Source organism: Urtica dioica, chromosome 11 (assembly GCF_054948205.1).
Source record: "Urtica dioica subsp. dioica isolate 48M chromosome 11, U.dioica_male_clone48M_v1_H2, whole genome shotgun sequence".
NCBI classification, from domain to species: domain Eukaryota; kingdom Viridiplantae; phylum Streptophyta; class Magnoliopsida; order Rosales; family Urticaceae; genus Urtica; species Urtica dioica.
In genome coordinates, this window is record NC_142766.1 from 19,271,500 (window position 1) to 19,298,532 (window position 27,033).

General features: G+C 38.8%; 7 protein-coding genes across 10 annotated transcripts; 2 read left to right on the top strand and 5 right to left on the bottom strand.

Annotated features, from left to right (window-relative positions):
- Positions 1-49: 49 nt before the first annotated feature.
- On the bottom strand, positions 50-1,555 carry LOC149382041 (hydroxyacyl-thioester dehydratase type-like protein). Of its 4 annotated transcripts, XM_089602020.1 has the most exons (5): positions 1,300-1,457; positions 1,088-1,181; positions 669-944; positions 422-537; positions 50-331 (listed from the first exon to the last, which is right to left on the bottom strand). In XM_089602020.1, the coding sequence occupies exons 2-5, from the start codon at positions 1,088-1,090 to the stop codon at positions 217-219; spliced, it is 510 nt and encodes a 169-aa protein (XP_089458146.1). In that variant the 5' UTR covers positions 1,091-1,181; positions 1,300-1,457; the 3' UTR covers positions 50-216. The 4 variants fall into 4 exon arrangements, with proteins under 4 accessions (XP_089458146.1, XP_089458147.1, XP_089458148.1 ...); XM_089602021.1 differs by lacking the exons at positions 1,088-1,181; positions 1,300-1,457 and adding an exon at positions 1,501-1,555 and having other exon boundaries at positions 669-928; XM_089602022.1 differs by lacking the exon at positions 1,088-1,181 and having other exon boundaries at positions 1,182-1,457.
- A 33-nt stretch (positions 1,556-1,588) lies between these two features.
- On the bottom strand, positions 1,589-2,586 carry AAK6 (P-loop containing nucleoside triphosphate hydrolases superfamily protein). Its single transcript, XM_089602018.1, has 3 exons — positions 2,267-2,586; positions 2,038-2,183; positions 1,589-1,947 (listed from the first exon to the last, which is right to left on the bottom strand). The coding sequence occupies exons 1-3, from the start codon at positions 2,462-2,464 to the stop codon at positions 1,767-1,769; spliced, it is 525 nt and encodes a 174-aa protein (XP_089458144.1). The 5' UTR covers positions 2,465-2,586; the 3' UTR covers positions 1,589-1,766.
- A 1,557-nt stretch (positions 2,587-4,143) lies between these two features.
- On the bottom strand, positions 4,144-5,990 carry LOC149382043 (exonuclease V-like protein). Its single transcript, XM_089602016.1, has 7 exons — positions 5,525-5,990; positions 5,331-5,432; positions 5,131-5,252; positions 4,891-5,043; positions 4,655-4,808; positions 4,502-4,578; positions 4,144-4,423 (listed from the first exon to the last, which is right to left on the bottom strand). Exons 1-7 carry the CDS (start codon positions 5,855-5,857, stop codon positions 4,162-4,164), a joined length of 1,203 nt encoding a protein of 400 aa, XP_089458142.1. The 5' UTR covers positions 5,858-5,990; the 3' UTR covers positions 4,144-4,161.
- Positions 5,991-7,189: 1,199 nt separating this feature from the next.
- On the top strand, positions 7,190-9,546 carry LOC149382044 (RmlC-like cupins superfamily protein). The gene is made up of 5 exons (XM_089602015.1): positions 7,190-7,543; positions 7,629-7,810; positions 7,910-7,990; positions 8,127-8,540; positions 8,940-9,546. Exons 1-5 carry the CDS (start codon positions 7,207-7,209, stop codon positions 9,315-9,317), a joined length of 1,392 nt encoding a protein of 463 aa, XP_089458141.1. The 5' UTR covers positions 7,190-7,206; the 3' UTR covers positions 9,318-9,546.
- A 210-nt stretch (positions 9,547-9,756) lies between these two features.
- On the bottom strand, positions 9,757-14,978 carry RDR1 (RNA-dependent RNA polymerase 1). The gene is made up of 5 exons (XM_089602014.1): positions 14,759-14,978; positions 13,711-14,252; positions 11,348-13,236; positions 11,117-11,267; positions 9,757-10,794 (listed from the first exon to the last, which is right to left on the bottom strand). The coding sequence occupies exons 2-5, from the start codon at positions 14,233-14,235 to the stop codon at positions 9,961-9,963; spliced, it is 3,399 nt and encodes a 1,132-aa protein (XP_089458140.1). The 5' UTR covers positions 14,236-14,252; positions 14,759-14,978; the 3' UTR covers positions 9,757-9,960.
- Positions 14,979-19,447: 4,469 nt separating this feature from the next.
- PDIL5-1 (PDI-like 5-1) lies at positions 19,448-21,761 on the top strand. Its single transcript, XM_089601044.1, has 5 exons — positions 19,448-19,719; positions 19,969-20,027; positions 20,131-20,306; positions 21,109-21,210; positions 21,411-21,761. The coding sequence occupies exons 1-4, from the start codon at positions 19,609-19,611 to the stop codon at positions 21,198-21,200; spliced, it is 438 nt and encodes a 145-aa protein (XP_089457170.1). The 5' UTR covers positions 19,448-19,608; the 3' UTR covers positions 21,201-21,210; positions 21,411-21,761.
- A 203-nt stretch (positions 21,762-21,964) lies between these two features.
- On the bottom strand, positions 21,965-24,308 carry LOC149382047 (elongation factor 1-alpha). Its single transcript, XM_089601043.1, has 3 exons — positions 24,247-24,308; positions 23,301-23,778; positions 21,965-23,192 (listed from the first exon to the last, which is right to left on the bottom strand). Exons 2-3 carry the CDS (start codon positions 23,760-23,762, stop codon positions 22,311-22,313), a joined length of 1,344 nt encoding a protein of 447 aa, XP_089457169.1. The 5' UTR covers positions 23,763-23,778; positions 24,247-24,308; the 3' UTR covers positions 21,965-22,310.
- Positions 24,309-27,033: the final 2,725 nt, after the last annotated feature.

The following is a 27,033-nucleotide window of genomic DNA, read 5'->3' on the forward strand; positions in this document are numbered from 1 at the left end:
TATGACCTCATAATAATTCAGTAACTTTTACTTTAAAGCCAAAAAAAAAAAAAGGATAAAACTTATTCCGAAGATTCAACTGTGAGTACACAAGGATTCAAACATTGAAATTGAAAAATAATTGGGAAAGAATATGTGAGATCCACTTTGCATACCAAAAAAAAAAATGATCTCATAATCCCAATGAATTTCTTGTGAATGTGAAACTGTGGCCTCTTATGAAGTTAAATCTTGAGCTTGTGCCACATCCAATGAAGGCAACACTGCAACAGCCTCGCCATCGACGGCAATAGTCTTACCGTTCTTGAAGCACCTCGTCTTGAATTTCGCGCTGTCCACAGTCACAAAATACATAGATAAATGAGAGCTGAGGGAATTTACTTTTGCCTCTTATGTTGCTGATGATATAGACTCAACTTACAGATATCTATTCTTCATTGCTCTTAAAGTAATAACTTCCACTTCACCACCGATCTCTTCTCCGATATAAACCGGCGACTTGAAATGTAAGCTCTGGGAAGCATAAACAGCACCGGGCTAACCACGTTGCAAACAGGGAAAAAAAAAAAATCAACCAAACACATGACATGAAACAATTAGGACTAATGATCTGTAAATAAATAATTAAATAAATAAAAAGAATCATTCAAGTAGTTTTTTTTACTAACAAAGTGATGAGCTAAGATCCGAGGTAACAGTGAAGCGACGAGCATTCCGTGAACAAGCCTATCTTCGAATCCAGCGTTTCGGGCGGACTCGGGATCAAAGTGCACCGGATTATTGTCATGAGATATCTCGCCGTACACCCTCACATCTTCTTCCGTGAACGTTCGTGTTCGCTTCATTGTGTCGCCAATCTTAAGGACACGACTTGTCGATGAAGAGAACCGTCTCAAGAGGCCGGCTCGGTCGGAATATAATTGCCTTGCTATCATAGTCACAATCTGCTTTAGAAATAAGTGTTTAGTTCATACGCGTTGGACACGGCAAGGCAGCCATAAAGAAAACCGATGAGCAAGTTAAACTGCTTAAAAACTTGTAATCACTTTGGTTCATTAGGAGTTACAGATCATAAGAATGATCTTACCATAATCAACTTGTTATAAGCATTTCGTCAAACATCTAGCGTGCAAAGTAAAAGCTGGAAGATATTGATGATGTAAACGAAACGTAGATATTACCTAAACTGAAACCCACCAAGTTGATCGATCGATCTTAGCTTGCTTGAGAGAGAGAGAGAGAGAGAGAGAGAGAGAGAGAGAGATTGATACTAATAGGAGATGAGGCCGAAAACCATACCACAACCACCATGAAATTAGAGCGAAGCAAGAAAATAGTTATTATGCCTTTTTGAAATAGTCGTGCACGTAATTAAGAGAGATACCCAAGTTTTTAATCCACGAAGAATTATATTTTAGTACACAAGTTCGGATAAAAATTGATATCGGTGGTACGAAAGTATAAATACATAAACAAACGTTTAACAGCAAATTGAGTTACCAGTTTGCATATATGCTAGCGATTATTTTGGTTCCTTCATTTCAATTCGAAGTTTTTGCAGTTTGTTCTCAGAGTCAGACTACTAATATAAAATAAATACTAAAACATTTATACAACAAGAGAGTTCTTTGGAATCCAAACAAAGCAGTTCAACACTTCAACTATCGCAGTTCTGAGTCAGAAATCAATACAATTTCATTCGAAAATCCTTAAATAAAAAAGAGAAACTCATTTTGTGACTGACAAGATTCGAATCAGATCCAAGACTATTGCTGCCAAGCTCTGACCCAATCAGTGAGAGAAGAGACGTTCCTCGAGATGTCTTCAATGTCGTCGCTCTTCAGCGCCATGACTATCTCCTCCTTGTAGCTCTCCTTCGCCTCCTCCAGCAATATCTGGAATATCTCGCACTCCAGGTTGTTCTTCATCTTCTTCTCCGAATATCCTCTGCAAATTCGCCAAAAAAAAAAAAAAATCACAACGATTCAGATTCGAGTTCGAATTCGTAGCTGAGAATGGAATACGAAATACTCTTACCTAGCTTGTAGCCGATCAAAGAGGACGGAGTTTTCGGTCTGAAGGACGACGACGAGGTCGAACCACCGCTCCGGGAAGAAATCGCAGCCGTGATAGTCCACTATGACCCCTCCTTCTTCCATCGAATCCTCGAGCTCGTCGCAAACCTGAAACCAGAGAGAACGATGATCGAAACACTCACACAGAGCGCAATTGATCGAAGAAGATGAAAGAAGTTAGGGTTACGAACGAGGTCTTCGTTGAGGATGAAGCAGTCTAGGTCTTCGTCCCGACCGTCGTGGAGGCTCTTCTCCCTGACGAGGTCGCCGATGTTGACGTGGCGGAGCTTCGCGGCCTCCGCCAGAGCAGAGGACGTCGTCGTTTTGCCTGTTCCCGGAGTTCCGGTGATGAGTATGTTCGGCTTGTTTCTCCTTACTCTATCTCCCATTGTCTTTCTCTCTGTTTTCTACTGCAAAGTAATTTCCTTTATTTCTGGTTCTACCGAATGAAGAGAGAGACAGGGGTTTTGACTTCAGAAACCCTAACTTGTAGAAGACAAAACACTTGGCTGTTTTTGAAAAACTTATATTTATCGTTCAAGAAGTCAAAAGTTCAAAATATACTTAAAATAAAGATACGAAAATTTGATAGTTTTTTTTTTTTTTGTTGAAAATATTATATTTTGCTCGAAAAATCTTTAAGAATATATCAAGTCAAAGTAGAAAATTGATGATAGCTTAGTATTTATTAGGACCCTTTCTTCAACAACCTCATGTGGTCATTTTCTACTAAGTTAATTTTATGCTCCAAATCTGGGTTTAACTCACGTCTCGAATTAATTCAAGGACATATTAAAAAAAAATTGACTATCAGTAGGAATGGTTTGTGGATTTTGAACAGCTATAACGGCTGCAGCTAATAAAATAGTAATTACAACCCAAAAAATAATAAGTACTTGGGCATGGACTTGGGGTATATCAATATATTTGACTTTTTATGTCACGGGCTGAACTTGAAGAATAAATACTTATGAACTAGTTATATCAATGAACACTTATTTTTAAGGATCAAATAAATAATTCTGATAACTTCGAGAAGTTTTGTTTTCGAATTTTAGTGGAATATCACTAAAATTTGATGAAACGAAATAAGAGAGATAACAATGTTTATGCTCTCGCTCGTGTTCATCTAGCTTTGGCTTATTAAGTCCATAGTCTCTGAGTCGACTATGGTAAAATGAGTTAGAATGCTCTTATAGTAAATATGTAAATTTGACTACACACTCACTACTGCAAGCTGATTGCAATATCTTTCGCATTCGTAATAAAATAATTTACGAATAAGTTATTATTTGTTAAGTAACTTCTAAATATCACTAAGATTTAAATAAGCATGTAAAAGGGCAATTCAAATCAGTCCACAAGGCTCAATAAGGCTCAACGTTGTCGTTTTGCTTGTTCTTGGAGTTCTAGTGATGAGTATGTTCGGCTTGTTTCTCATCTCTCTGTCTGCCATTCTCTCTCTCTCTCTCTCTCTCTCTCTCTCTCTCTCTCTCTCTCTCTCTCTTCTACTGCAAGGTTTTGCCAAGTTTATTTCCTTTATTTCTGGTTCTACCGAACGAAGAGAGAAAGACGAAGGGATTTTGATTTGAGAAACCATAACATATAGAAGACACAAAACACTTGACTGTTTTAGAAAAACCCTATATTTATGAACACTGTAGTTTAGTAGCCCAAATGAAACTATGAAATTTAAATAGAGCAATTTTAATGTTTTATAACTTATTTATTAATTAAGTGATTGATTATTTATTAATTAAGTGATTGATTATTTATTAATTAAATTATAACTTACTTATCAATTAGTTAACTTTCTTTATAACTTACTTATCAATCAATCAAACACCTCGAGAAACAACTGAGACATGAGATGAGATGGCTTCCTTTTTTTATTAGGGAAAAAAACAGATAAAATAATTATTTTACAGCAAATAGATTATTGTCACATTTAGTGGGTTTTAGTGAGTCTGCCAAAGCAAACAACAAGGTAAATTAATAAATAGGCAAAGTTATAAAAAAAAAAAAAAAAAAAAAAAAAAAAAAAGTAACAATGCCTCTTGTTCAGATTTAAAAAAAAAGCCGATTTTTAGGCAGTGCTTGGATTATCTTCTGGAGTCGAATTCGTGGAGCTCGAAACACCGTCACTCTCGAGATCAGAGTTCGCGGTGGGACATGCCGAGACAAACTCACAAAACCGGCATTTCCAACGCTCATCTTCCGGGGCATACTCGGCTTCTCTCTCTCCCCGCCAAAACTCAAGGCTCGCGTTTACTTGCCTCTCAAGCCACTCCGGGTCGTGCTCAAACCGATCCTCTCCGAGCAACGACTTGTCTTTTTGGAACTCATATCTGCTCAAACACAGACACCATGAACTTTTGTAGACTTGTCTTGTTATTGTTAGTTCTCATTCATATCTTGTTTTTTACCTTAAAATCATCTGGTCTTGAGAACGGGGAATCATACTACACGTGTTTGTGAAGTACCTCGTCATATCTTCAAGGGTCTGAAAGGCCGAGGAAAGCGAATTAGACACTGAAAAGAAGAAAGAAAAAACACGGCTGTTTCGGAAACATCGCTACCTTTGCTGGGAGGCCCATATTTGAGCTGGTCTCGAAGATATCTTGGGACAAGGCGTCGTAAGGGTTCAGTGAAAATCGTTCGAAGAACTTCTTGGCCGGAAAGTTCGAACAAACCAAGCTATCCCACATGTGCTTGTAGATCATAAGTTGAAGCCTGTTCAATCAAAGTTCGATATAAAATATAAAACACAAAATTACAACAAAGCATATTTTTTTTTTTTTTTTTTAAATAATACCTTCCGTTTCTTCGCTGAGGTTCAGAAGGAAGATTGGGTTTGTTTCGGGTCTTTATATCGACAAACATCGGTTTTCTTTCGGTGGCTTCTGCGTCGGGCATTTGAATCTCGTCGATCACGCCCGTTACCCATTCGCCTTCCACTAGACATATTCTGAGATCACACACACAGGAACATAGATAAGTATAAAGACACTTCTCTTCTTCATCAGATCAGATTCAAATAGTTTCTTTCTCTTACACTGGAAGCTCGCGAGTCAATCCTTCGAACAACAATTGGTTCGCGCCGGTTACGAAATTTAAAAGCTTCAAAGCCCATCTATCTTCGGCCGACTCGGCACGTACAGCCATTTTCTTAACAACCTGCAAAAATACACTCCATTTGACCGTTATATTCGAAAATATTCCAATCGTACCTCTGCAAAAAAAAAAAAATCGTACCTCCTCTTCGAGTTCGGCGTGACGGTCGATTCCCAATTGCATAGCTTTACTTACCACTCGCCGACGCGACAGAGAAAACTCTGTTTTCTTTTCACACCATTCCTGTTTTAAGAAAACCCTAATGTGACGCCAAAATGAAGATAAAGTAAATAATAAAGATTACCCATTTATGCATCAAATGCATAGATATATACCGAAGCAGTAAAGTCGGTGACGCACATGGGCTTGTTCTTCCTGAACCGCAAAACCAAGGACTCCGATGGGGTTTTGTTCTTCTTGTTGACCCGAGAGACGCCCAAATCCTCCACATCGGGAATTTCGTCGCCGCACGGAAACGATCGCTTGGAGAGAACGGTGATGGAGTGTACGGACCGGACGTTGGCGTGGAATTGGCGCGACGGTGGGCACAGAGCGCGAGCCGAGACCATGGCGGCTTCGATTAGAGCCATTTCTTCTTCGCTCACGATCTCGATTGGGATTTCTTCGTAGCTTTTTAGGGCTGACTCGGTTCGTGCCGACTCGGTCATTTGGGGCGATCCGCTGAGTTCGCAGAGAATATGACCGTTGGAATCCCCAATCTATCCCATTGTAATTGTTCTTCTATCTGCTTGGTGTTTTTTTTTCGACTCTTTCTATCAACTTTTGTTTTGTTGATTTCATTTTTGAAGATAAATTTGGTCGTTGTGTCGTATACGACACTCTTCATCTCCAAAATAGAGAACGACAAATTATTATAAATTTAATCCATTTGGATTAGTATAGTATATGGAGTATGCTATTCACTAATCAAATAATTGGGAAATGGACTGGATTTCTTTAGCTAACCCATTAGCTTTAGCTAGTTCCTTCAAATAATATCTTAATATTAATTTGAATTTCCAATTAACTAGTGAAACTCATGGGTGTCGCTTTTGTTCATCCCCAATATAGAGAGAGAACGACAAATAACTATAAATTAAATCCATGTGGAGTATACTATATAAAACGTCTTGTCCCATTAATTAAAAGAGTAATTATATTACCAAAAATTAGAGGGTCCTACTTAAAGGTGTCCTATAAGATGATCATGATTGAGAAAAGCCATAAGATGTTCATGATTAAAAAAATGTATAAGATGTTGCAATTCCTAGTTAGTATGTTCGTCTTGGAAAGAATCCGTAATGGGCTATACATTAGTTTACCATTAAATTAATTTATATGTATTAATTATCAATCATATATTGAAATTTATATATTTATTTATGTTTATATATATAACCAAATTGTTTAAGTCTTTTTATTTAATATATAAATTTTAAATATTTTGTTAAATTCACCCTAGTACATAAAAATTGAATTATGACTCAGCCAAAAGAATCTAGTTATCAGGGCTATTTTTTTTTTCCTCACGCATTTATGTACTAAAAATGGAAATAATAACTTTGAGGATAATTCATGTTTTCAAAGATAAAATTGAAACAATGACCACAGGTATATGAAACTACGTGGAGACTCGATCTGGGGTGATTTGACTACAAAGAAACAGACGTGAAAACTTTGCAACGATCACACAGACACAGAGTCATAATTCTACAACAGCATATTTAATTGTCGCATTCACATGCAATGCAACAACAAAGCCAGCAAGAAGAAAATAAAATAAACATAGATATATAATACATATCATGTATATATCGAGAGGTAGAGATGTTCAACTAAAAGACTGCACTGTCACACACATAAGCAACAAAACCCAAAGTGTGTTTTAACAAAAGTCCGCCACCGAACCCTCATTCCCTGCATGAACGACACGTGTCCTCTCTCCAATCCCTTCATAAACCCCCCTTCTTCACTCCCCCAAACCAGAATATCATCCAATATCCATCAAAGAAAAAAAATGAGACTCAGAGCCAGAGGCATATCGTTGACCACGGTGTTCGTGGCTCTTCTTCTTCTTCTGATCGCGTGCCATGAATCGTGGGCATTAACGGAAGAAGAAGAATGGCCGAAGGAAAAGGAAGAAGAAGAGACTACTGGGTTTGGGTTCGAGCCATTCTTGCTGAAGGATTCAAAGCAAGTGGTGAAAACCGACGCTGGAGAGATGAGAATCGTGAAGAGCTTGGGAGGGAAATTCATGGATGGACCGTTGAGAGTTGGCTTCATTATGATGGAGCCCAAGACTCTGTTTGTTCCTCAGTACCTCGACTCAGACTTGATCCTATTCGTCCCCAGAGGTCTATATATTATCTATATATATAATGGGCTTAATTAATGTGTTTGACTATTAATTTGTTGTAATGTGTGTGTATATATATATAGGAGAGGTTAAACTGGGGTATATATACAAGGACGAACTAGCGGAGAGGAGATTGAAGATGGGTGACGTGTACAGAATCCCAGCTGGCTCGGCATTCTACTTGGTCAACGTTGCGGAAGGTCAACGCCTTCACGTCATTTGCAGCTTTGACACCGCTCAGGGCTTGAGCTTCGGAACTTTCAAGGTTATATAATCAAATAAATTAAGACGAGATATTCTCACATTGACCCTTCATTTTTTTGGATTATTAATTATTGTGTCTGACATCTTTTTTCTTTTTTAGTCTTTCTTCGTTGGTGGAGGGGTAAACCCGGCGTCTATTCTCTCCGGATTCGACTCCCGAATCCTCGAAAACGCCTTCAATGTACGTATATCATTTAAATCCAAAAAAAAAAAAAAAAAAAAAAAAAAAAAAAAAAACAAAGGGCAAATGGATATCAAATACCTAAATTTTATAATAACCAATAATATCTCTCTCTCTCTTTTTGTTGTGTACGTAGGTGACGTATGCGGAGATAAAGGAGCTATTAACAAGCCAGAGATACGGTCCGATAGTACACATCGCCGACTCTCGAGCGCCTAGGGTTTGGTCGAGGTTCTTGGAGCTGAAAGAGGACCACAAGATACGAGAAATGAAGAGAATGGTTGGCCTTGAAGAAGAAGCAGAAAAGAAGATCTCGAGTGATGGCTGGTTTTGGAGGAAGTTGATGGGATTAATCGGGAAGCGAGACAAGAAATCGTCGGAGGATCGTAGTGACAAGGGAAAGGGAAAGTCGCCGGATTCGTATAACATATACGATGCTAAAAAGGGCCGTTACCATAACAACTACGGTTGGAGCATCGCCGTCGACGGCCATGATTTTCCGTCGCTCCGAAAGCCTGACATCGGTGTCTACTTCGTCAACCTCTCTGCGGTACTACGACACCACTTTAATTCTTTCCATTTTTTTTTTTTTTTTTTAATAATGATATGATTTGTTATAGATATCTCTCCACTAATGCATGGCATGCAAATAGATATATCTCTTTTGGAAACCAATATTTGGTAATATGATTTGTCTTGATTTTTTTTTTAAATATTTCTCTAATTATTTTAGCCTTTTAAAAAAAAAAAAATCAGCTACACAGAAGTGTTCAAAATTCTAATAATAATTTAGTCCGTACAAACTGTCAAATTTTATAACTATTGATCAAGGATTTAAATTATTTATTTTTTTAATTTCATTATTTTGTGAAAAAGAAAAAAAAAATAATTCTCATATAATATTTTAACAACTAAATAATAACTTATAATAATAATAATAATGGAACAGGGATCAATGATGGCGCCGCACGTGAACCCACGCGCGACGGAGTACGGCGTGGTGCTGAGAGGTTCAGGGACGATCCAGATCGTGTACCCCAACGGCACGCTGGCAATGAACTCCTCGGTGAAGCCAGGTGACGTGTTCTGGGTCCCACGGTTCTTCCCGTTCTGCCAGGTGGCATCTCGGGCCGGGCCGTTCGAGTTCTTCGGCTTCACAACCTCGGCCCAGAAGAACCGGCCTCAGTTCTTGGCGGGCTATTCGTCGCTCTTCCGGGCCCTGAGAGGCCCAGAGCTCGCCGCCTCTTTGGGCCTCACTGAAGACAGGCTTCGCGACATCACCGACGCCCAAAGCGAGTCTGTCATCCTTCCCTCCGCACCAATCTGACCGTTTCTTTTGAGGACCTTTGCTTGATGAGACCGATGAGACCTCTTTTTTTTTAATTTAATTTTTTTTTTTTTTTTTTTACGAGGTTCTTGTTCATTTTCACTCTTTTCATCTGTCTCCGTGTGTGTGTGAATAATATGAATTCTGTGTGTTCGTTTTTTTTGTTTGCTTCACTTTGGTCGATTCGATTATAATATGAAATTAATTTCAACTGGCCTGTTTATGCTTTTTTTGTTTCCTATAAACATATATGGGGAGTGAATTAAACGGACTTTTTTCATCGATGGTTTTAGGTGCTTTTTGTCCGTAACACAAATGACATATTTTGAATCAAAATTGGCTCAGCAACATTTTTGTCTTACGTGTAGAGAAGCTACATATTCTGATGTATAAGAAAATGCAATGTTTAGTCATTTCTTGTCACACATCATAGCATATATTTTCCAAAATACACAATGTTTTTTGTGTCCAGCAAGGACAATCAGAATTCGGTACACACAAAAAAACCATCAAAGAAAATTACTTACGTCCCAAGCTATATACATACTAGGCTTCGGTACACACAAAAAAGCCATTAAAGAAAATTACTTGCGTTCCAAGCTAATTATATACTAGGCTAAATAATGAAGTAAAAACACCCTCATCACAGACGCAATCCGTGGCTGAAGTCGTGTTCCAGAGAATACATTTGGCGAGACTTTCTCAGACTTGCTTTACTCGTTTTGATCTGAACGAGCTTATCATAAACACACCAGGCAAAGCTAAGATAATGGTCCCGGTTCATGTCCTCGTTGTAAGTACCCCAGTAGCTTGGATGATAAGTCACGTGGTACCAAGCCGAGGCTTTGGCGTTCACATCGGCCGCTTCAGAATCCAGACCATTCCCTTTCTCATTGAACCACATCCTGGCTTCCTTCCTCAAAGCCCTCACAGCCATGTTTATCGACTCCGAATCCCGTCTCTTGGTGAAAGATTTGGACATCCTCATTATGCTCCCACCGATTATCTCCGCCTCGGATTTGATTCCGTAGTAGTCGAGCAGGTTTCCGAGCTTGTAATCGTAGTTCGTCTTGTAGTAGAAAGCGTCCTCGATGTGTTCCTCGAAGCCGTCGGATTCCATGTCGGGGTCGTAGGATTTTCGTGCGACTTCCCTGGTGAAGGAGTTGATAGAGCAGCTGTGGTGGGATTTGTCTTTCACCGCCCGGAAAAGCTTCCCGATCACGTTGTGCGATTCATATGTGGGTTTGTCAAGCTTCTCCATGAAATCGGGGTACTCTTTGACTTGTAAGTGCTTGGGAATCACAGCTGGCACGCCCGTTTTTGGGAAGTCAACAGCGATTGAAAACAGCCTAGCGAGCTCTACACATGAAGCGCTCATGGCTTTTGCCGGGTCTCTGTCTGCAAACACGGTGTGGGCGTTGGCAATAATTCCCAAGCTGTCGTTCACTATGTAATTTGCAAAGTATTCCTGAACTTCCTGCATTATTCATGGAAACCACTATAATGTAGACCAACTAAATCAGGGAAATGTAATACATGATGTTATGACCCTTATTCAAATCAAAGATGTCCTGGAAGTGAAACTGATTCATAGTCATAGTAATCCCGGTTGTTCAACAGTTTTAGAAGTAAACTAGTGTTTAAAATGAAACTAAAGCATATAGGAAGAGTAATAAGTCCAAAACATCAGCATTTCAATTAACTGAAAGAAAAAAAAAAAAAAAAAAAAAAAAAAAAAAAAAGGAGAGATCTTTTGCGGGTAAAAGTGCAACAAACTTGTTGACGAGAAAGATTATTACCTCGATTGTCACATCATGTCCTAACTCCGTAGCTGGTGCCGGGGTGTAATCCATAGGCTCGCTATGCGACCGAGGAACTAACTTCGGATCCCAACAAACAAAATAGATATCGCCATCGAGATCACTTCCCGAGCATTCATTTGGGTGAGGCCTATCACAAGCCATTTATGAAATGTTAGCTAATGAATCTCGAAAAGAAAAAGAAACCTTTTTACTAAACAAAACTCGTACCTGGGACCTTTCTGTGGAAACACAACACAATCGACCATGTGATACAAACCAGGCACATTTACAGCTTTTAGAACACGAACATCTCCCGGGTGTAAGCACGGATTTTTAGCAACAACCACCCTTCCGGTAACAATAAAAACTTTGTCTAAACCAGTGATACCATGGACCGAAGAATCTTCAAAGAAGCGTCGATTCTTTGTTCCCGAGAACTGCACGAAAACCTCCCCATATTCCAAGGTCCTCGTCTCATCTAGACATCCCATCATTGCTCTTCCATTTGGGATAAAGATCCTTGTTTTGGTCCTCAACTCCTGCAACTTCGACGCTCGGAAAGCTTGAAGCATCATAGCAAGGAATGGCTCGTCACTGGGCATATAGCCACACATAAGCAACTCCTTGAGGATGTTCGTCGTCTCGCCAGAAGACATCAGCTCCAAAGCCTCCCGAGCTTTCAATGGGTCGGTCAAAATAGCATCGAGCTGTTCAACGGCTTCTCTCTGCTTTTCCTCGAAAACCGAGTCCCCTATCCCAAGCGTGGACAAGAGACTGATCAATTGGCGGTTCAGGTAGCACGGCTGAAACTTGCTAAAGCCTAGAACGTCTAGCTTGTCAAGATCGGATTCGTACTTGCACATGCTTTTCCTCAGCGATAAAAGTTTCATCGTTGAGGTCGGATCAACGGCCACCACGCCTTTGTAACCGGCGTATCTGATCTGAAATGCCGACGGGACACATTCTTTGAGCCCACATTTTTTAGCGACTTTCTTGGCGAATTCCGGTGATATTTTTCCGATTCCATCAGAGAAAACAAGCCTAATTCTGTTATGCTCGACTGTTATATCGGGAATTACTTCTACGTCCTCTTCGGGATCAACAGTGAGTGTTTCCGTCGACGACCCAAATGACTGACCAAGCCGTGCAGCATATTTCGCAACATTTCTTATGCTGCTAAAGTCTCCCATATCATCTCTTATTGTTGCAGCACTATGATCCCCAGCTTTAGCAAACATCCAAGCAGAGTTTTCACGCAGTTGACTCGATGAGAATGCAAGAAACTCAAACTGTTTGTCACCGATTTTTATTCCGTTTTTTAAAACAGAAAGAACCCTTGTGTAGAGTCCAGTTTTCCGAGACGATGAACGTGGAGCTAAATCAGTGGAGAACAATTTATCCAACTCCTCGTCAACAAATGAGATCCGTAGAAAGTTGTCGATGTGAGTTTTATACTTGCGCACGACGCGGTTCGAGACATTAATCTCTGGACCAGAGAAGAAAACTTTGGTCGGCGTTACTTGTACCCTCCGTACATATACCAACCCGGAATCCAAGAATATCGCTGGTGGTCTTGGAGGTCTTTTGGATGACAAGTACTTCCTGTACTGATCTAGAAGCCATAAAGTCGGTTCATATGGGCAGTTCTTCAAGGTGTATAGTTTCTCGAGAACGTACTCTATACAGTCACCATCAAACTTTTGTGGGTCAACCATCCGATAGAAGTCTCTGTCGAGAGTTGGTCCCGAAAGACACCCGTTCTGAAGCAGTAAGTTCACCTTGAACAGAATCTCGTACGGCAAATGAACGCCGGGAGGTGGCCCAACAACAGGAACTATACCCAAGTTGGAAGAGAAAGAGCGACCACTCTCGATGGTGAACTTTTCTCTAGTCTCCTTGAAGTACGGAAAATTCTCTTGGAAATCTGGAAGTTCAATCCCGTTCGGCAGTTCCAGATAAATCGCAGAAGACTGACCAATCGCAGAGTCAGGATTGAAATCAGTTGCTCGTACCCACTGATCATCGGGCGTATCCTTAAAGAAGTTGTACATGGGATCGTCATATAGAGTGCTTCCTGAGGAAGCTTCTTTCTCATAAATCCGAGGCGCACCGAGCAACTGTTAAGGCAACGACAAATAATATAAATTCATCATCACAGATGAGGAAAAAATGGAATTCAAAAACTCATAAAGTGATCTTAAATAGTTTATCAGTTATGTAATTACAATCACAGTTCATATAAAAAAATAAAAAATAATCAATTATGACTCCTAGACTTCAATGAAAATAAGGAGCAGGAACAAATATCTCCATTCAAACAATTACAGGATTGACACCACATATTCCAGAGTAGTGATACTATAAATTCATTTTAATCATGAGAGATTTTCTCCTCAATTCACTGCATCGTGAAGATCATACTCTTATCTATCCTCCCCAAACAAACCAGAAAAGCTTATTCAGTGGTGCGAAAAAACCAGAAAACTTTGAACAATTCACAACGAGAACAATAACGATTCAAGGGAAAAAAAAATCCAAAAGCATTCATTTCTTACGATACATTACATAAATTCTGAGAAATAGCAACAGACCTGAATCAAAAGGTAAGTGGAGGTAGGCCCACGAGGACGATGAAGCTCAATCTGCCACACGTTCTCGTAAGAAAGTTGAAGCCGATACTCCAAGCCATACGGGACATAAAAGTTCAATTTCCGAAGCCCGATCCCGAAATCCACCGAGACGTCCGTCGATCTCCACAGAACCGAAAACTTGTCCTTCGAAACCTGGCATCCGAAATGCATAACTACGTTCTGCAGGTTGTGGAGAATCTTCCTCGGCTTTGGAATGATGTCTCGCTCCATCTCCCTCGCCTGGAGATAGTTTCTCCCGAACCACAGTCGTAGCGGGTTATTGGCCTTTTGGACGATTGCCTCGGCGTGCTCAGCGGCGGTGAACTGAACGATGGCAAAGGATCTCGAGCCTCCATTTTTGGGGGGTCTGAGCTTGAGAGCGTAGATCGTTCCTTCTCCCGTGACTCCCTCTATAAACTCCCTCGCCTGATTGGCGGTGACATGGGAAGGGAATCCCGAAACCTGTATGGTCTTACTCTTAACCATCTAAACTAACCTGTCTTCTACAAAAGGCAACAACAATATGTCATGTAAAGATCAAAAGTTTCAGGCTCTACACATACTAAATTCGTCCAGAGTACGATCTCATCTCAAGATCTCATTCTAAAGGAAAACTTAGCGGTATTTATTTAAAGTTAATTTACTTTGATACTGATTCTAATTGCGCGAGATTCATAAAAGATGGTATAACACTTATCGTAAAAGAAACACAGTTTATATAACTGATTTCGTTTCTTTTTATTTTTCTCTTCTTTAAACCATGAACTGCTTCAATGAAAATCGAAAATCTTGCACTAAATGAGAATCAAAAGTAGGGAGTCTAAACCAAACATCATCAAAACTTGATCGACGACATGAGAATCCATAGAAACAGTCAAATAAAGAAAAGTAAAGTAAAAAAAAAAAAAAAACTTGGCACTTTTCTTCAGTCTACAGAGGGGAGAAAAACCGCACAGTTGATCATGAAAGAGAGCCCAAAAATAAATGGAAAAACACAGAAAAAACTAACCTGAGAGAGTGAGAGAGCGCGAGAGTGTTTGTGAGCAAGAAGATTAGGCTTCAAGAAAAAGAAAACCTCGGCGTAGTGGAAAGGCAAGAATGCGATGGAAAGGTCAGAGAGTGAGTGTGTGCACTGAAGTCTGAAGCACTCTTTCTCCGTCAACACTCAACCCCAAGTCAATATATGTACGATCGCTCACTTTTTCTTTTCTTTTTCATTTTTTACTCTCTTTCCCAAATACAAATTATATTATATATATATAATAGATAAAGTAGAGAAAAAGTGACATTCACAAAAGTCACATATTTTTTTTTTATATAGAAAAAATAAGATATAGTAACGATTTTTTTATCAGAAAAATAAAAATGTCTTAAAAAAAATTTAAGATATAATTTTTTACAAACTAAAATATTTTTGGACATATATCTATACATTTTTTCTTCCAAATTAAAATAAATTAATTATTCCGCATAAACGCGCGGATATATATTGCTTGTTATTATATAAAATAGAGGAAGAGGCTACACTCCCAAAACACTGTTCAATAAACAGGGTTTTGTGATTTTTACTTTTTTTTAACCATAAAGATAAAAATGTCTCAAAAAAAACTTTTTTTATATTTTTTTGAAACTTAAATATTTCTAAACATGTCTTTATATTTTTTTTTCTTTCGGAGTAAAATCTATTAATTATTCCGCAGTAACATGTAGAGCATATTATGTGTATAGTTATTATAGTAAAAGAGAAAAGACATTTGATTCCCTGAAAGGACTGCGAATCTTTAATTGAGATTTTGATATCTATCTTTTATTTTTGTTTTTTAGCTCAAAATTTTGAGATCTATAGTAAAAACACGGATAATAAACGATAATCTCACATGTAGGTGGGTCCTACTTGTATTTCACATCGGCCTATGCCATGTATATCACTACTCAAAAACATCTAATTGTCATTTTCATAAATTAAAAAATAATAATAATAATAACAATTACAATCCCCCGAATTAAATAATGAATTAACTCCTAATAAACGCAATTAAATATTTCTAAAAAAGAAAAATTCGCAAAACATTCGGAAAAAAATTGTAAAAAATAAATAAAGTAATTTGATATTTAAAATCGCAATTAATTATTAATCATAGTTAACACAGATTAACAAATGATTTAAGAACTAAAATCTGAAACCATAAAAATAAAAATAAAACTAAGGCATATTAACGCGATATTAAATGATAATTTAGCCATTAAAAAAAATTAAAAAGACGATTTTTTTATTTCAATCGACTACCTATGAATAAACGTGGCTTACCGGTAGCGGGACGGGACGGAATCCCCGCTACCGGTAATATAGGTAACGGGACGGGAGGTCCCGTTAAGCCTAACGGACGGGAGTCCCGTCCCGTTACTGTAGCTAACGGGATCCGCGGATCCCGTTAGCGACCGTTGAATATAATTTTTTTTTTTTTTTTAATCTCGGCCGTTGGATCAAAGATCCAACGGCCGAAAAAAAAGAGCCGTTTGAATATATCCGTTTGAATATAGCCGTTTGAGCGAAAATGAGGTTTTTTATATTTTTTTTCCCACTTATTTCTAAAATCTATAAATACCCCCCATTTCATTCATTTTCTTCACACCTTTCACTCAAACTCTCTCAAACTCTCTCAAATTCTCTCAATCTCTCTCTCTAATTCTCTCAAACTCTCTCAATTTTACTCTCTAAAGCTTTCATTTTCTCATGTCATCATCATCCCACAACCGAGGAGGTCGAAGGGGAAAAGCTTCCCGAGGTGAACGAATGCACCGTTTTGAAGAAAATTGGTTGCATTTGTCTCAAAACGCCCCCGATCCAAACACCGAATACTCTTTCGATCCAAATTATGTTGCTCCTACTTTCCACAATACGGAATTCACCGAAATTCCAAACGCACAAATGTCATATTATCCTCAAATGGATCCCGAGCAAGCATATCAAGCACAAATACCGCCATCCGAAGTCGCTTTTCAAGAGTTTCAAGTGTTCGAGCAACATTATCGTCAATCCCAAAATCCAAATGAAGAAGAAGACGACGACGAAACCCAAGATCCAAATGAACAACATGATGACGAGGAGGAGGAAGATGAAGAAGAAGACGTCCCACCACCACCACCTCAGCCTCGAACTCAAGTTCCACGACCTCGACAACGTGAGCAACAAGAGGATACCCGACAAAGACGACAACGACGTGCCCGAGAAGAACAACAACCACCTCAACAACAACAACAACCACCGCAACAACAACAACAACCTCAACAAGCACAAGCACCACGACGTCGAGCGAGGTCTGTTGTCTGGACGTTCTTTGAAGAGGTGATTGCCAACGGTGAAAAAGCCGGAAAATGTCACGTTTGTGGCAAAATCTTTAGCGCTCATAACACTAGAGTTGGGACGTCGCTATTGTGGAGTCATCACAGACACTGCCAGGGGGGGACACAATCTGGAGCCTCTACAACCCAAGTAAGTAACATCGATCCTTTAAGATTTAGACGTGATTTAGTTGAATATTTTGTATCAACCGATCAATCTTTTAGTCATATCGAATCTCAAGGCTTTGTTAGATTCATTAGTTCTTTTATCCCAAACGTACAACTAATGTCTAGGAAAGCCTTGAGATCCGATATCCTAAAATGGTTTTTAGGAGAAAAGGAACAAATGAAATACTCAATATCCTCTGGTAGATATAGCGTAGCCTTAACATCGGATATATGGACCGGTCAATCTAAGATGGACTTTATGAGCGTTGTAGTCCATAACATAGACGACGATTGGAACCTGAACAAACGTATCATAGCGTTTAGGAGGATAGAAGGTTCTCACACTGGTGAGAACATCTTAGATATCATAGTTAGTGTTTTAGCTGAGTGGGGTTTGAACAATAGGGTTATATCTGTGACCTTAGATAATGCCACTAGCAACAACGCCATGATTAGGGAGTTGACCCAAAAACTTAACGCAGACGAAACCCTTATACATCAACGTTGTGCTACCCACATCATCAACCTCATAGTTCAAGCCGGAGCCGCTAGTTACGACCCTTCGATAAACAAGATTAGGAATTACATAAGTTGGATAAATAGTTCAACCTCTAGAGTAGATGAGCTTAAGAGACGGCTTAGACTAAACGGCCTTCAAGAACGCACCTTTCACCTAGATAACAAAATTAGGTGGAATTCAACCTTTCTTATGCTGACCAACTTCTTATCCGAGCGTTACGTCGATGTTATTGTTTCTTACATTAACAGCGTACATGGCGAAAACGCTATATCTGATTTGGATATTAGGATGGTTGAATCATTTGTTTCTTTTCTCGACATTTTTTATAAAGAAACTTGTTATCTTTCTGCTGTTTACACTCCCACTTCTTTTCTCGGTCTTCATACTATGACCGCAATAGCTGTGCATCTTGATAAAAATAAAAACGAAACTATTTTTCAAGATTCTATTCAAGCAATGACAGCAAAGTTTTTAAAATATTGGGGGGCTGGAAAGGTTCCATTACTATACGGTTTTGGAGCCATTCTAGACGTCCGATGTAAAATTGGAGGTTTAAAATTTTTTTTGAAATACATAAGAAACCATTTTGTGGACCAAGATTACGTTGCACTTGATCTTCCGAGGATCGTGCAAGCTTTTTTTGATCTTTTCAAGGTTTACGAGGCGAAACTTCTACCGCAATACCGAGCGCAACCTTCTCAATCACAGACGCAATATCCGAGAAGACACCAATACACGAATGTCTTCGTCAACGCGCCCGCGTACAGCCCGTCTCCTCAACAACAAGAAGCTGGGACAAGTCAGACGAGGTCAAGCGCAACCGACGCACGGTCCCATCCGGAGATCCAAGAGTACGATAGGAACGATTGGGTCAGGTCGGACGACGAAGCCATCGACCTCTTGGTTTGGTGGAGGCAGAATGCGAGGAGGTTTCCGATCTTGTCATCTATGGCACAAGACATCCTCACCATCCCAGTTTCAACTGTGTCCTCTGAGGCGGCTTTTAGCAGCGCGGGCCGGATCATCGACGATAGAAGATGCAGCCTGAAACCGGAGATGGTCGAAGCATTGACGTGCGGAAAAGATTGGATTCAACATCGAAATCGAGCACAAGAAACATTCATGTGCTTCGATATTCTAGACGATTTTGAAGTTGATTTTGCAAACGTAAACATAAATGGTTAAAGTATCGTGTATAACAAAGGGATATCCCGGCCCTTGTCCGGGATACATTTTCAAACATTTCACGAGGAAATGGGTGCTCTTTTTCCTCGCCGTCGCACCTTTTTAGGGGTCGGTGAGGTTTTTTAGGAGGCTCATTTTTAATTTCACATTCTTCTTTATTGTTTTTTTCTACCCATTTTTAATTATTTAACAACATTCATATTTTTCATTTCTACCCACTTATTCAAAATCTTTTCACTTTAATCCTTTTATTTTATTTCTTAAATTCTTTTTTTCAAATTTTTTTTTTTTAATGCCTAACGGGATCCGCGGATCTCGTTAAACATTAACCGCCTCCGTCCCGTTATATAACGGGACGGGACTCCCGTTCGGCGAATTAACGGGAGTCCGGGCGGGGGCGGGACGGGAGGCGCGGTAACTCCCGGTAAGCCACGTTTACCTATGAAATAATGAAAGTATGAAACCCAAAATTTAATAATTAAATGAAATAAAACTTTACGGCTTCACCTTCCACAAGAAGTACCACTGCAAGTTTACCAGTCGAAACCGTCTACGTATCTGATTTTCTGTATTTTTAGTTTTACACCGCAAAACTCTCTCGGAGAAGGAAAAAAAAAATAAGGGAAGGATTTGTAGTTTGAGCGATGAAGGTCTCTGGTGCATTGGCAGCGCTCTCATTTATCGTTCTCATAAGTCTCGCGAATCTCGCCAGCTCTGAAGTCATAACCCTAACCGTTGACACCTTTTCCGATAAGGTATCTATTACTATAATAGTTAAAATATAAATGTTTTGATTGGATTGAAATCGGAATTCTTTTCTGATTCGGTGTACAGATTCAGGATCGGAGAAGATAGATTTTCTGATTCGACCAGAATCTATCATTTCTCCGATCAGATTCTTTATATCGATTCTTAGTTAGGTTAATTATATAGTTCAGATCATGATACTGTGGATTTAGCGCGAAATGCGTAACCCTAAGTCTTTAAACTGTGTATGGCATCAGATAAAGGAGAAAGACACTGCTTGGTTTGTGAAATTCTGTGTCCCATGGTGTAAACATTGGTAAGTTATTTAGTTGACCTAGAATCGATTTTCGAGCTCTTATTCGGTCTCTAAATTGCTGTGTTATTTTGTTATGATGATGTATGGTCGGTTTGGTGATCAGTAAAAGCTTGGGGTCGTTATGGGAGGACCTCGGGAAGGAAATGGAGGGCGAGGATGATATCGAGATTGGAGAAGTTGACTGTGCTACAAATAAAGAGGTGTGTTCGAAGGTCGATATTCATTCGTATCCCACGTTTAAGCTGTTTTATGACGGAGAAGAGTTTGCAAAATACCAAGGTATGGTTCAAGGCTCTTTTTTTTTTTTTTTTGTTTGCATTGAATGTGAATAGATTAACTTAACCTTAGAACGTAAGAGAAATATACTTTGGAGGTACTAAGAAGGACTTATGTGAGATTCTTTAACTAGACGAAGAAAAATAAGATCTCGTATATAGCTTCATCATTATCTGTCCTGTTGATTCTCCTCTCGGATGGTTGACCTGTGAATTTGTAGCAAGAAAGCTAACTCAAAACTCCAATTTTGTTTCATCAAATAGGAACTAGGCAATGGAATTTTTAAAGCCAGACTAGACAAATTATTGTAGTAGATAGTTGATGACCTTTTTTTTCTACTTGAAGATAAATTGTTGAACGAAGTTATTTCATAGTCTAGAAAACAGTAGCAATCATACTCAAGAAACCGTGGTTGATTTTTTCCGCGTTAGAACAGTTAAGGTTAACTTTAACCATTTTCGGGGTGAAGCTGTATAATACTACGAAAAAAGTAATGGTGAAGCTGCAATAACGATAACACGTAATGTGAGTTGATTCCTTTTGTAAATCTATGGTGCGGTGAAATGATGCAGTGCTGATATATCTACTTGCACTAATTGCATATGCTTAATATTTATGCCGTTAAATTAGTCTTTTCACTCTTTCTTCAATGACAACAAAGTTTCTCACTTAGAATTTATTTGATTGATTGTATATTGGCTCTGAATTTGTTTACTAATAGTAAAGATTGAAATGCGTCAGGTTAACTGAATCAAATTTATAGGTAATTTTTTTTATATATATTCCTTAATTGTCATGTTATCAGGTGCAAGGGACGTTGAATTGCTGAAAAGCTTTGCATTAGAAGAGTCTGAAAAAGCGGCTGCCAAGGCACACCTTGAAAGAGACGAGTTGTGACAATTTTTATGTTAGGCATCTCTTTCTTGTGGATTTGTTTACTTTTTGTTTTCTTCTTTCTTCTATATTTTATTTACTGATATGATTCATTCTCTTATACTGCATTACTCTCACGGTCCATTGAATTGCACGTGTTTGTAGAAGATCAATCTCGTAAAACTGAGAACTCGATTACTGATTAGTATGATCTTTTTTTTTTCCTTTTTGCAGTTAATCAAAAAGAGATGCCCCAAAATCGGTGATATACGTAGACATCGGATCGGGTTGCGATCAATCAGTGAGGATGGCGATTCTGACATACCGGGATTTAATCGGGACATACGTAGAACCGTTTTATAGGCTATTGCGCTGATTTTGACTGCGTACTTGAAATGTCTCGCGATTTTGCTGGCTTCTTACTATATACTTACCTATCTCTGTATGATTTTGCTGGCTTCTTACTATATACCTATGTTAGAATATGGTTTAGATTTGGTTAAGAGTTCATTGGCTTTGACCTCACTTTGGCGTTTCAATTTTAGTTGATGCTTCCGACTCTAAATTAATTTGTTTCTTTTGTCATATCTGATCAAGTGGCTCAATGTCTGCCTATAGAACTAATGGATTGTTTTCTGTAAAAGTTCAGTGTCAATATTTAACCCCCACCATAAGTCCTGAATTAAAAAAAATCATATCCACGACGTCCAAACTTAGGCAGAAGTGAGGTTTTGTAATAATAATGTTGACTGCAACAGGTTGCCAAAAAATATACAGAGAAATTAGCATACGAGAACTGCGTGCGGTAAATTAAAAAACAAGCTATTAAAATGATGCGTTAGTGACACTCAAGTTTAAATCGACTAAACATCTCAAGTAAAAGACAGAACAAACTAAACTTCTAAGAACGAACCCCAAAGCCTGCCGTGCACAGAGAAGAAATCCCTCCTCAGATGCCTAACTATGCCACCACCGTCCTTGAATACAGGTCGGAGGAGGGACTGTGATGCAAAAATGTAATGTAACAAACCATTCCAACGGGTCTCAGCAATTAAAACCAAAACTAAAATCCAAAAGGCAGATTTAAACGACCAAAACTATCCTATCAGACATGTCCCTAGGGAAAAAAACTCTTCACTTCTTTTTGGCTGCGGACTTGGTGACCTTGGCTCCGGTGGGGTCCTTCTTCTCGACGCTCTTGATGACTCCGACGGCGACAGTCTGGCGCATGTCTCTGACGGCGAAGCGGCCGAGGGGCGGGTACTGCGAGAAGGTCTCGACGACCATGGGCTTGGTGGGGACCATCTTGATGATCCCGGCGTCTCCGTTCTTCAAGAACTTGGGCTCCTTCTCGATCTCTTTTCCGGACCGCCTGTCGATCTTGGTCTGGATCTCGGCAAACTTGACTGCGATGTGGGACGTGTGGCAGTCGAGCACGGGCGCGTACCCGTTCCCGATCTGCCCCGGGTGGTTCATGATGATCACCTGCGAGGTGAAACTCGCGGCCTCCTTGGCGGGGTCGTCCTTCGAGTTCGAGGCCACGAAGCCCCGCTTGAGATCCTTGACCGCGACGTTCTTGACGTTGAACCCGACGTTGTCCCCCGGGAGAGCCTCGAGCAGAGCCTCGTGGTGCATCTCCACGGACTTGACCTCGGTGCTCAGACCGGACGGGGCAAAGGTGACCACCATCCCGGGCTTGAGGACTCCGGTCTCCACACGCCCCACCGGCACGGTTCCGATGCCTCCGATCTTGTAGACGTCCTGGAGCGGGAGACGGAGGGGCTTGTCCGACGGCCTCTTGGGCTCCAAGATCTGGTCCAGGGCTTCCAACAGGGTCGGTCCCTTGTACCACTCCAGGTTGGTGGACCTCTCGATCATGTTGTCGCCCTCGAACCCGGAGATGGGCACGAACGGGATTTTGTCGGGGTTGTACCCCACCTTCTTCAGGTACGACGACACTTCCTTCACGATCTCCTCGTACCTCGCCTTCGAGTACTTGGGGGTGGTCGCGTCCATCTACGGGAAAAAGAAGAATCGCAACAAGCCCCGCGTGAGTCACAAAAAAACCGGCTCAATCGCATCGATAAAAGAAAGAACGTAACAAGCTCGGACGCTTTTCGTTACCTTGTTGCAGCAGCAGATCATCTGCTTCACACCGAGAGTGAAAGCGAGGAGAGCGTGCTCGCGGGTCTGTCCGTCCTTGGAAATACCGGCCTCGAAACCTCCGGTGGTGGAGTCGATGATGAGGACGGCACAGTCGGCCTGGGAGGTTCCGGTAATCATGTTCTTGATGAAATCGCGATGTCCGGGGGCGTCGATCACGGTGCAGTAGTACTTGGTGGTCTCGAACTTCCACAGAGCGATATCGATGGTGATACCACGCTCACGCTCGGCCTTGAGCTTGTCCAACACCCACGCGTACTTGAACGACCTCTTGTTCATCTCAGCAGCTTCCTTCTCGAACCTCTCGATCACACGCTTGTCAATTCCTCCAAGCTTGTAGATCAAGTGCCCGGTGGTGGTCGACTTCCCGGAGTCGACGTGGCCAATGACCACGATGTTGATGTGAGTCTTTTCTTTACCCATTCTTAAGGCTCAAAATCTGAAAACAACCGGGAAATCAACATAAAAAATCAATATTTATGGACGAACCATACAAACGAAGGATTCAAACTCTTGGCGATTATCAGAATCGGCAATTCGCATTACAATTCACTTCTGGGGAAAATAAATTACTCCTTACAATTCAATTCTGAAAAAAAAAAATGAAAGAGTAAAAAGCCACCACTAACTCCGCAAAGATCCTAATTCTATGAAAAACTAGGGTTTTTAAATGATACTTATCAATATCCGATTGAACAAAAAACCACAATCGACTAGGAACATATATCGAACTACAAAATTTTATAAATGAAAAATAAAATCAAAGCAAAGAAAAACTTTGGAAAATCAACTTCATATCGTCAATCTCAAAGAAACCACATGTTTACTATCGATATAATCGTATTCACGCACATATAATCATAAACGCGAGCTAAATCGGACGAAATCTGCAGAAAGAATCACTAACCTTGCTTGGAGAGAATACCCGAGAAAATTTAAAAGCTGTTGGTAGTGAGATATGAGACTCGTAAACCCTTATCGGCTTTCGCGTAGTACTTATATTAGACAAGCACGCATCGGCTAGGGCTTTTGGAACTGGAATTACAAAAGAGCCCTTACCATACTCCTTTGACCCAAGTCAATTTCGTTAGGTTTAATTGGCGAAAATAGTAAATTGCTATAGACTGGCGGTGATATGACACCCAAGGATAAATAAATAAATGTTTATAAATAAGAAGAGATATGCTAATATTTAGCCTTTTAACAGGGGACCTATTAAAATAAGAGAAATTTCATTTTATGCCTAAAAGTTAAAAAAATATCGAAACTAGATCTCATATTTTAAAAATATCAAAAATAAAATCTAGCTTTGAATAAAGAGAGTCAATGATCGTTCACCTGATAGCTAAATCCAGAATCAATCGATTGTCGAAGCACCTTGAGGGTATAACGGTATATTTGACTATTGTATCACGAGTTGAACCTGAAAGGTAGATACTTACGTACAACTATATTAATGGACACTTACTTTTAAGGATCAAGTAAATATAATTTTGATTACTTCGAGAGGTTCAGTCTTGGGATTTTAGTGAAATATCACCAAGATTTGAGGAAAAAAAGAAGTAACGGTGTCTACGCTCTCGCTCGTGTTCATTTAGCTTTGATTTATTAGGTCTATAGTCTCCGAGTCGGCTATGGTAAAATGAGTAAGAATACTCTTGTAGTATATATATGAATTTGACTACACATTCACTAGTACAACTTGGTTGTAATATCCTTCGCATTCGTAATAAAATATTTTACGAAAAAGTTATTAATTGTTAAATTACTTCGGAATATCACTAATATTTAAATAGGTCTAAAAAGAAGAATTTAAATCAGCACACAAGAACCAATGAGGCTTGTGGTAGGTGTGTGCATCAATGTACACATGAGCCTTGGATTTGTTTGATCAAAGTCCAATTGGATTGGAGTTTTTTCTCGAATAGGAAATAAATATTGTATATTAAATATGATCCGATTTTGTAGATATTTATCATATTAATTAAAAAAAAAATATGAGAGTATTATAGAGATATTCTCTAATATTATATTTATAAAATAGTATATCTAGATAGTATATTTTATTGTGATAAACAAATATCAATTATATTATTTAATGAAAATATCATAAAAATATTCTATATTACCTGGATAATATATTATAATATGAGAAGTAAATAAATATGGGCAGTGTAGATTTTTAGCCATTTTTAAACTTAAAATTGCATTTTAGCCACCGTTTAGGTAATTTATGTTTATTAGTCAGGCGAATTTATTACCACTGGAAAAAGACTTCTTTACCCCTAAATAACTTCCACCATATATAAGTGATATAATTAAGAAATAAAAAAGGAAAAAAATAATCTTGTAACTAATTCCTTAATTTAAGCAACTATTAATTAATTTTTTAATCTACTCTCGGAAAGAAACAATTAAAAAAAACTACATAGAGCAAATTTAAAGCAAATCAAAATTGCAAAATTAAAAACCTGAGAACGCACAAAATTATTAACGAATATTACTTGAAAAAAAACACCAGAAACGATTATTAACGATTATTACCGAATATTACTTAAAAGAAAAATAGCAGAAACGATTATTAACGATTATTACCGATTATTTACTGTATATTTTTTTTAATAAAAAACAGAAACGAAAATTAATCGGTAGTTGTTCAGTTCGTGATCCCCACCCACGACGCTGAAGCTGATGATGTGGCGCTCCACGTCCAGTCTTTCCTCTTCGGGTCTTTTTTTTGTTTCAGTTTATTTTGAATTCATAAAATCCAGATCCTATAATTAAGGAATTTAAAGAATAATGATGATTTTTTAATACGAAAATCAATTTTATTAATTAACTAATAAGGGTATATTCGGTACAAAATAAGTGGTTTCACTTGCCACATCATCAATTTGGCTAATTATCAATTATTAACTAAATGTTGGTTAAAATAAAATTAATATGTTTTAAGTGGTTTATTTGTTAACAATTCTCAATAAATATTAGGTATGATCTGAAATTTTTTATTTATAAAAGTATTTTGGATATATTTAATTATTCTATTCATATAATAAATATCTCATATTAATTAGAATAAAATAAAATCAAATCGGAAAAATGAATATTCTATTGTGTAAGTTAAAAGGCTATAAATAGGGGCTTAAGGGTTGAAGAATTTTCGTCCAATCGTAGTGCATTCTACATTTGGAATTCGCGGCTCCACTCTCCCTTGATTTAAGTTATGAAACAAGTCGTAGTGCATTCTACATTTGGAATTCGCGGCTCCACTCTCCCTTGATTTAAGTTATGAAACAAGTCTGCAGGCATTCAATGAACCTTATTCCAGCATTGTATGAAATCGTCAAATAATTCTCTGTATTTAAGTTGTTGATATTATTTTGATATGACACCCTCAATATTTGGTGTAGTCTTTTGTGCTACTCTCTATTATAATAAGATTCAACAAACCCTATAATCATGCTTTAAAATTGTTCTAATGGTGTAGCTTATCTACGGATAGAAAAATACCACTCCAAACAATAGAAACAGTAGCAGGCTCAAACAAGAACTTCCCTTCGCAAAAAAAAAAAAAAAAAATAACAAACATTTAAATGCAAGTTTCTTGAAGCGAACAAATAATCGACCATGACATCATTATCTGCACAACCCAAAATCCAAACCAAAGCATTCAAAACATCATGAGCTTATGGTA

Bases quoted from the DNA above. Each gene is read 5' to 3' on its own strand.
- PDIL5-1 (XM_089601044.1), top strand. From the start codon at position 19,609: ATGAAGGTCTCTGGTGCATTGGCAGCGCTCTCATTTATCGTTCTCATA. The intron at 20,028-20,130 runs GTAAGTTATTTA...TTTGGTGATCAG, and splicing joins GTCCCATGGTGTAAACATTG to TAAAAGCTTGGGGTCGTTAT. The intron at 20,307-21,108 runs GTATGGTTCAAG...TCATGTTATCAG, and splicing joins AGAGTTTGCAAAATACCAAG to GTGCAAGGGACGTTGAATTG.
- LOC149382044 (XM_089602015.1), top strand. From the start codon at position 7,207: ATGAGACTCAGAGCCAGAGGCATATCGTTGACCACGGTGTTCGTGGCT. The intron at 7,544-7,628 runs GTCTATATATTA...ATATATATATAG, and splicing joins GATCCTATTCGTCCCCAGAG to GAGAGGTTAAACTGGGGTAT. The intron at 8,541-8,939 runs GTACTACGACAC...ATAATGGAACAG, and splicing joins ACTTCGTCAACCTCTCTGCG to GGATCAATGATGGCGCCGCA.
- LOC149382041 (XM_089602020.1), bottom strand. The intron at 538-668 runs GTTAGTAAAAAA...CAACGTGGTTAG, and splicing joins GGATCTTAGCTCATCACTTT to CCCGGTGCTGTTTATGCTTC. The intron at 332-421 runs GTAAGTTGAGTC...GACTGTGGACAG, and splicing joins GCAATGAAGAATAGATATCT to CGCGAAATTCAAGACGAGGT.
- LOC149382043 (XM_089602016.1), bottom strand. From the start codon at position 5,857: ATGACCGAGTCGGCACGAACCGAGTCAGCCCTAAAAAGCTACGAAGAA. The intron at 5,253-5,330 runs GTACGATTTTTT...GTATTTTTGCAG, and splicing joins ACGCCGAACTCGAAGAGGAG to GTTGTTAAGAAAATGGCTGT. The intron at 5,044-5,130 runs GTAAGAGAAAGA...GTGTGATCTCAG, and splicing joins TTGACTCGCGAGCTTCCAGT to AATATGTCTAGTGGAAGGCG.
- AAK6 (XM_089602018.1), bottom strand. From the start codon at position 2,464: ATGGGAGATAGAGTAAGGAGAAACAAGCCGAACATACTCATCACCGGA. The intron at 2,184-2,266 runs GTTCGTAACCCT...CTCTGGTTTCAG, and splicing joins TCATCCTCAACGAAGACCTC to GTTTGCGACGAGCTCGAGGA. The intron at 1,948-2,037 runs GTAAGAGTATTT...GCGAATTTGCAG, and splicing joins TTTGATCGGCTACAAGCTAG to AGGATATTCGGAGAAGAAGA.
- LOC149382047 (XM_089601043.1), bottom strand. From the start codon at position 23,762: ATGGGTAAAGAAAAGACTCACATCAACATCGTGGTCATTGGCCACGTC. The intron at 23,193-23,300 runs GTAACGAAAAGC...TTTTTCCCGTAG, and splicing joins TGATCTGCTGCTGCAACAAG to ATGGACGCGACCACCCCCAA.
- RDR1 (XM_089602014.1), bottom strand. From the start codon at position 14,235: ATGGTTAAGAGTAAGACCATACAGGTTTCGGGATTCCCTTCCCATGTC. The intron at 13,237-13,710 runs GTCTGTTGCTAT...TTGCCTTAACAG, and splicing joins CCACTTACCTTTTGATTCAG to TTGCTCGGTGCGCCTCGGAT. The intron at 11,268-11,347 runs GTACGAGTTTTG...GGCTTGTGATAG, and splicing joins TTTCCACAGAAAGGTCCCAG to GCCTCACCCAAATGAATGCT.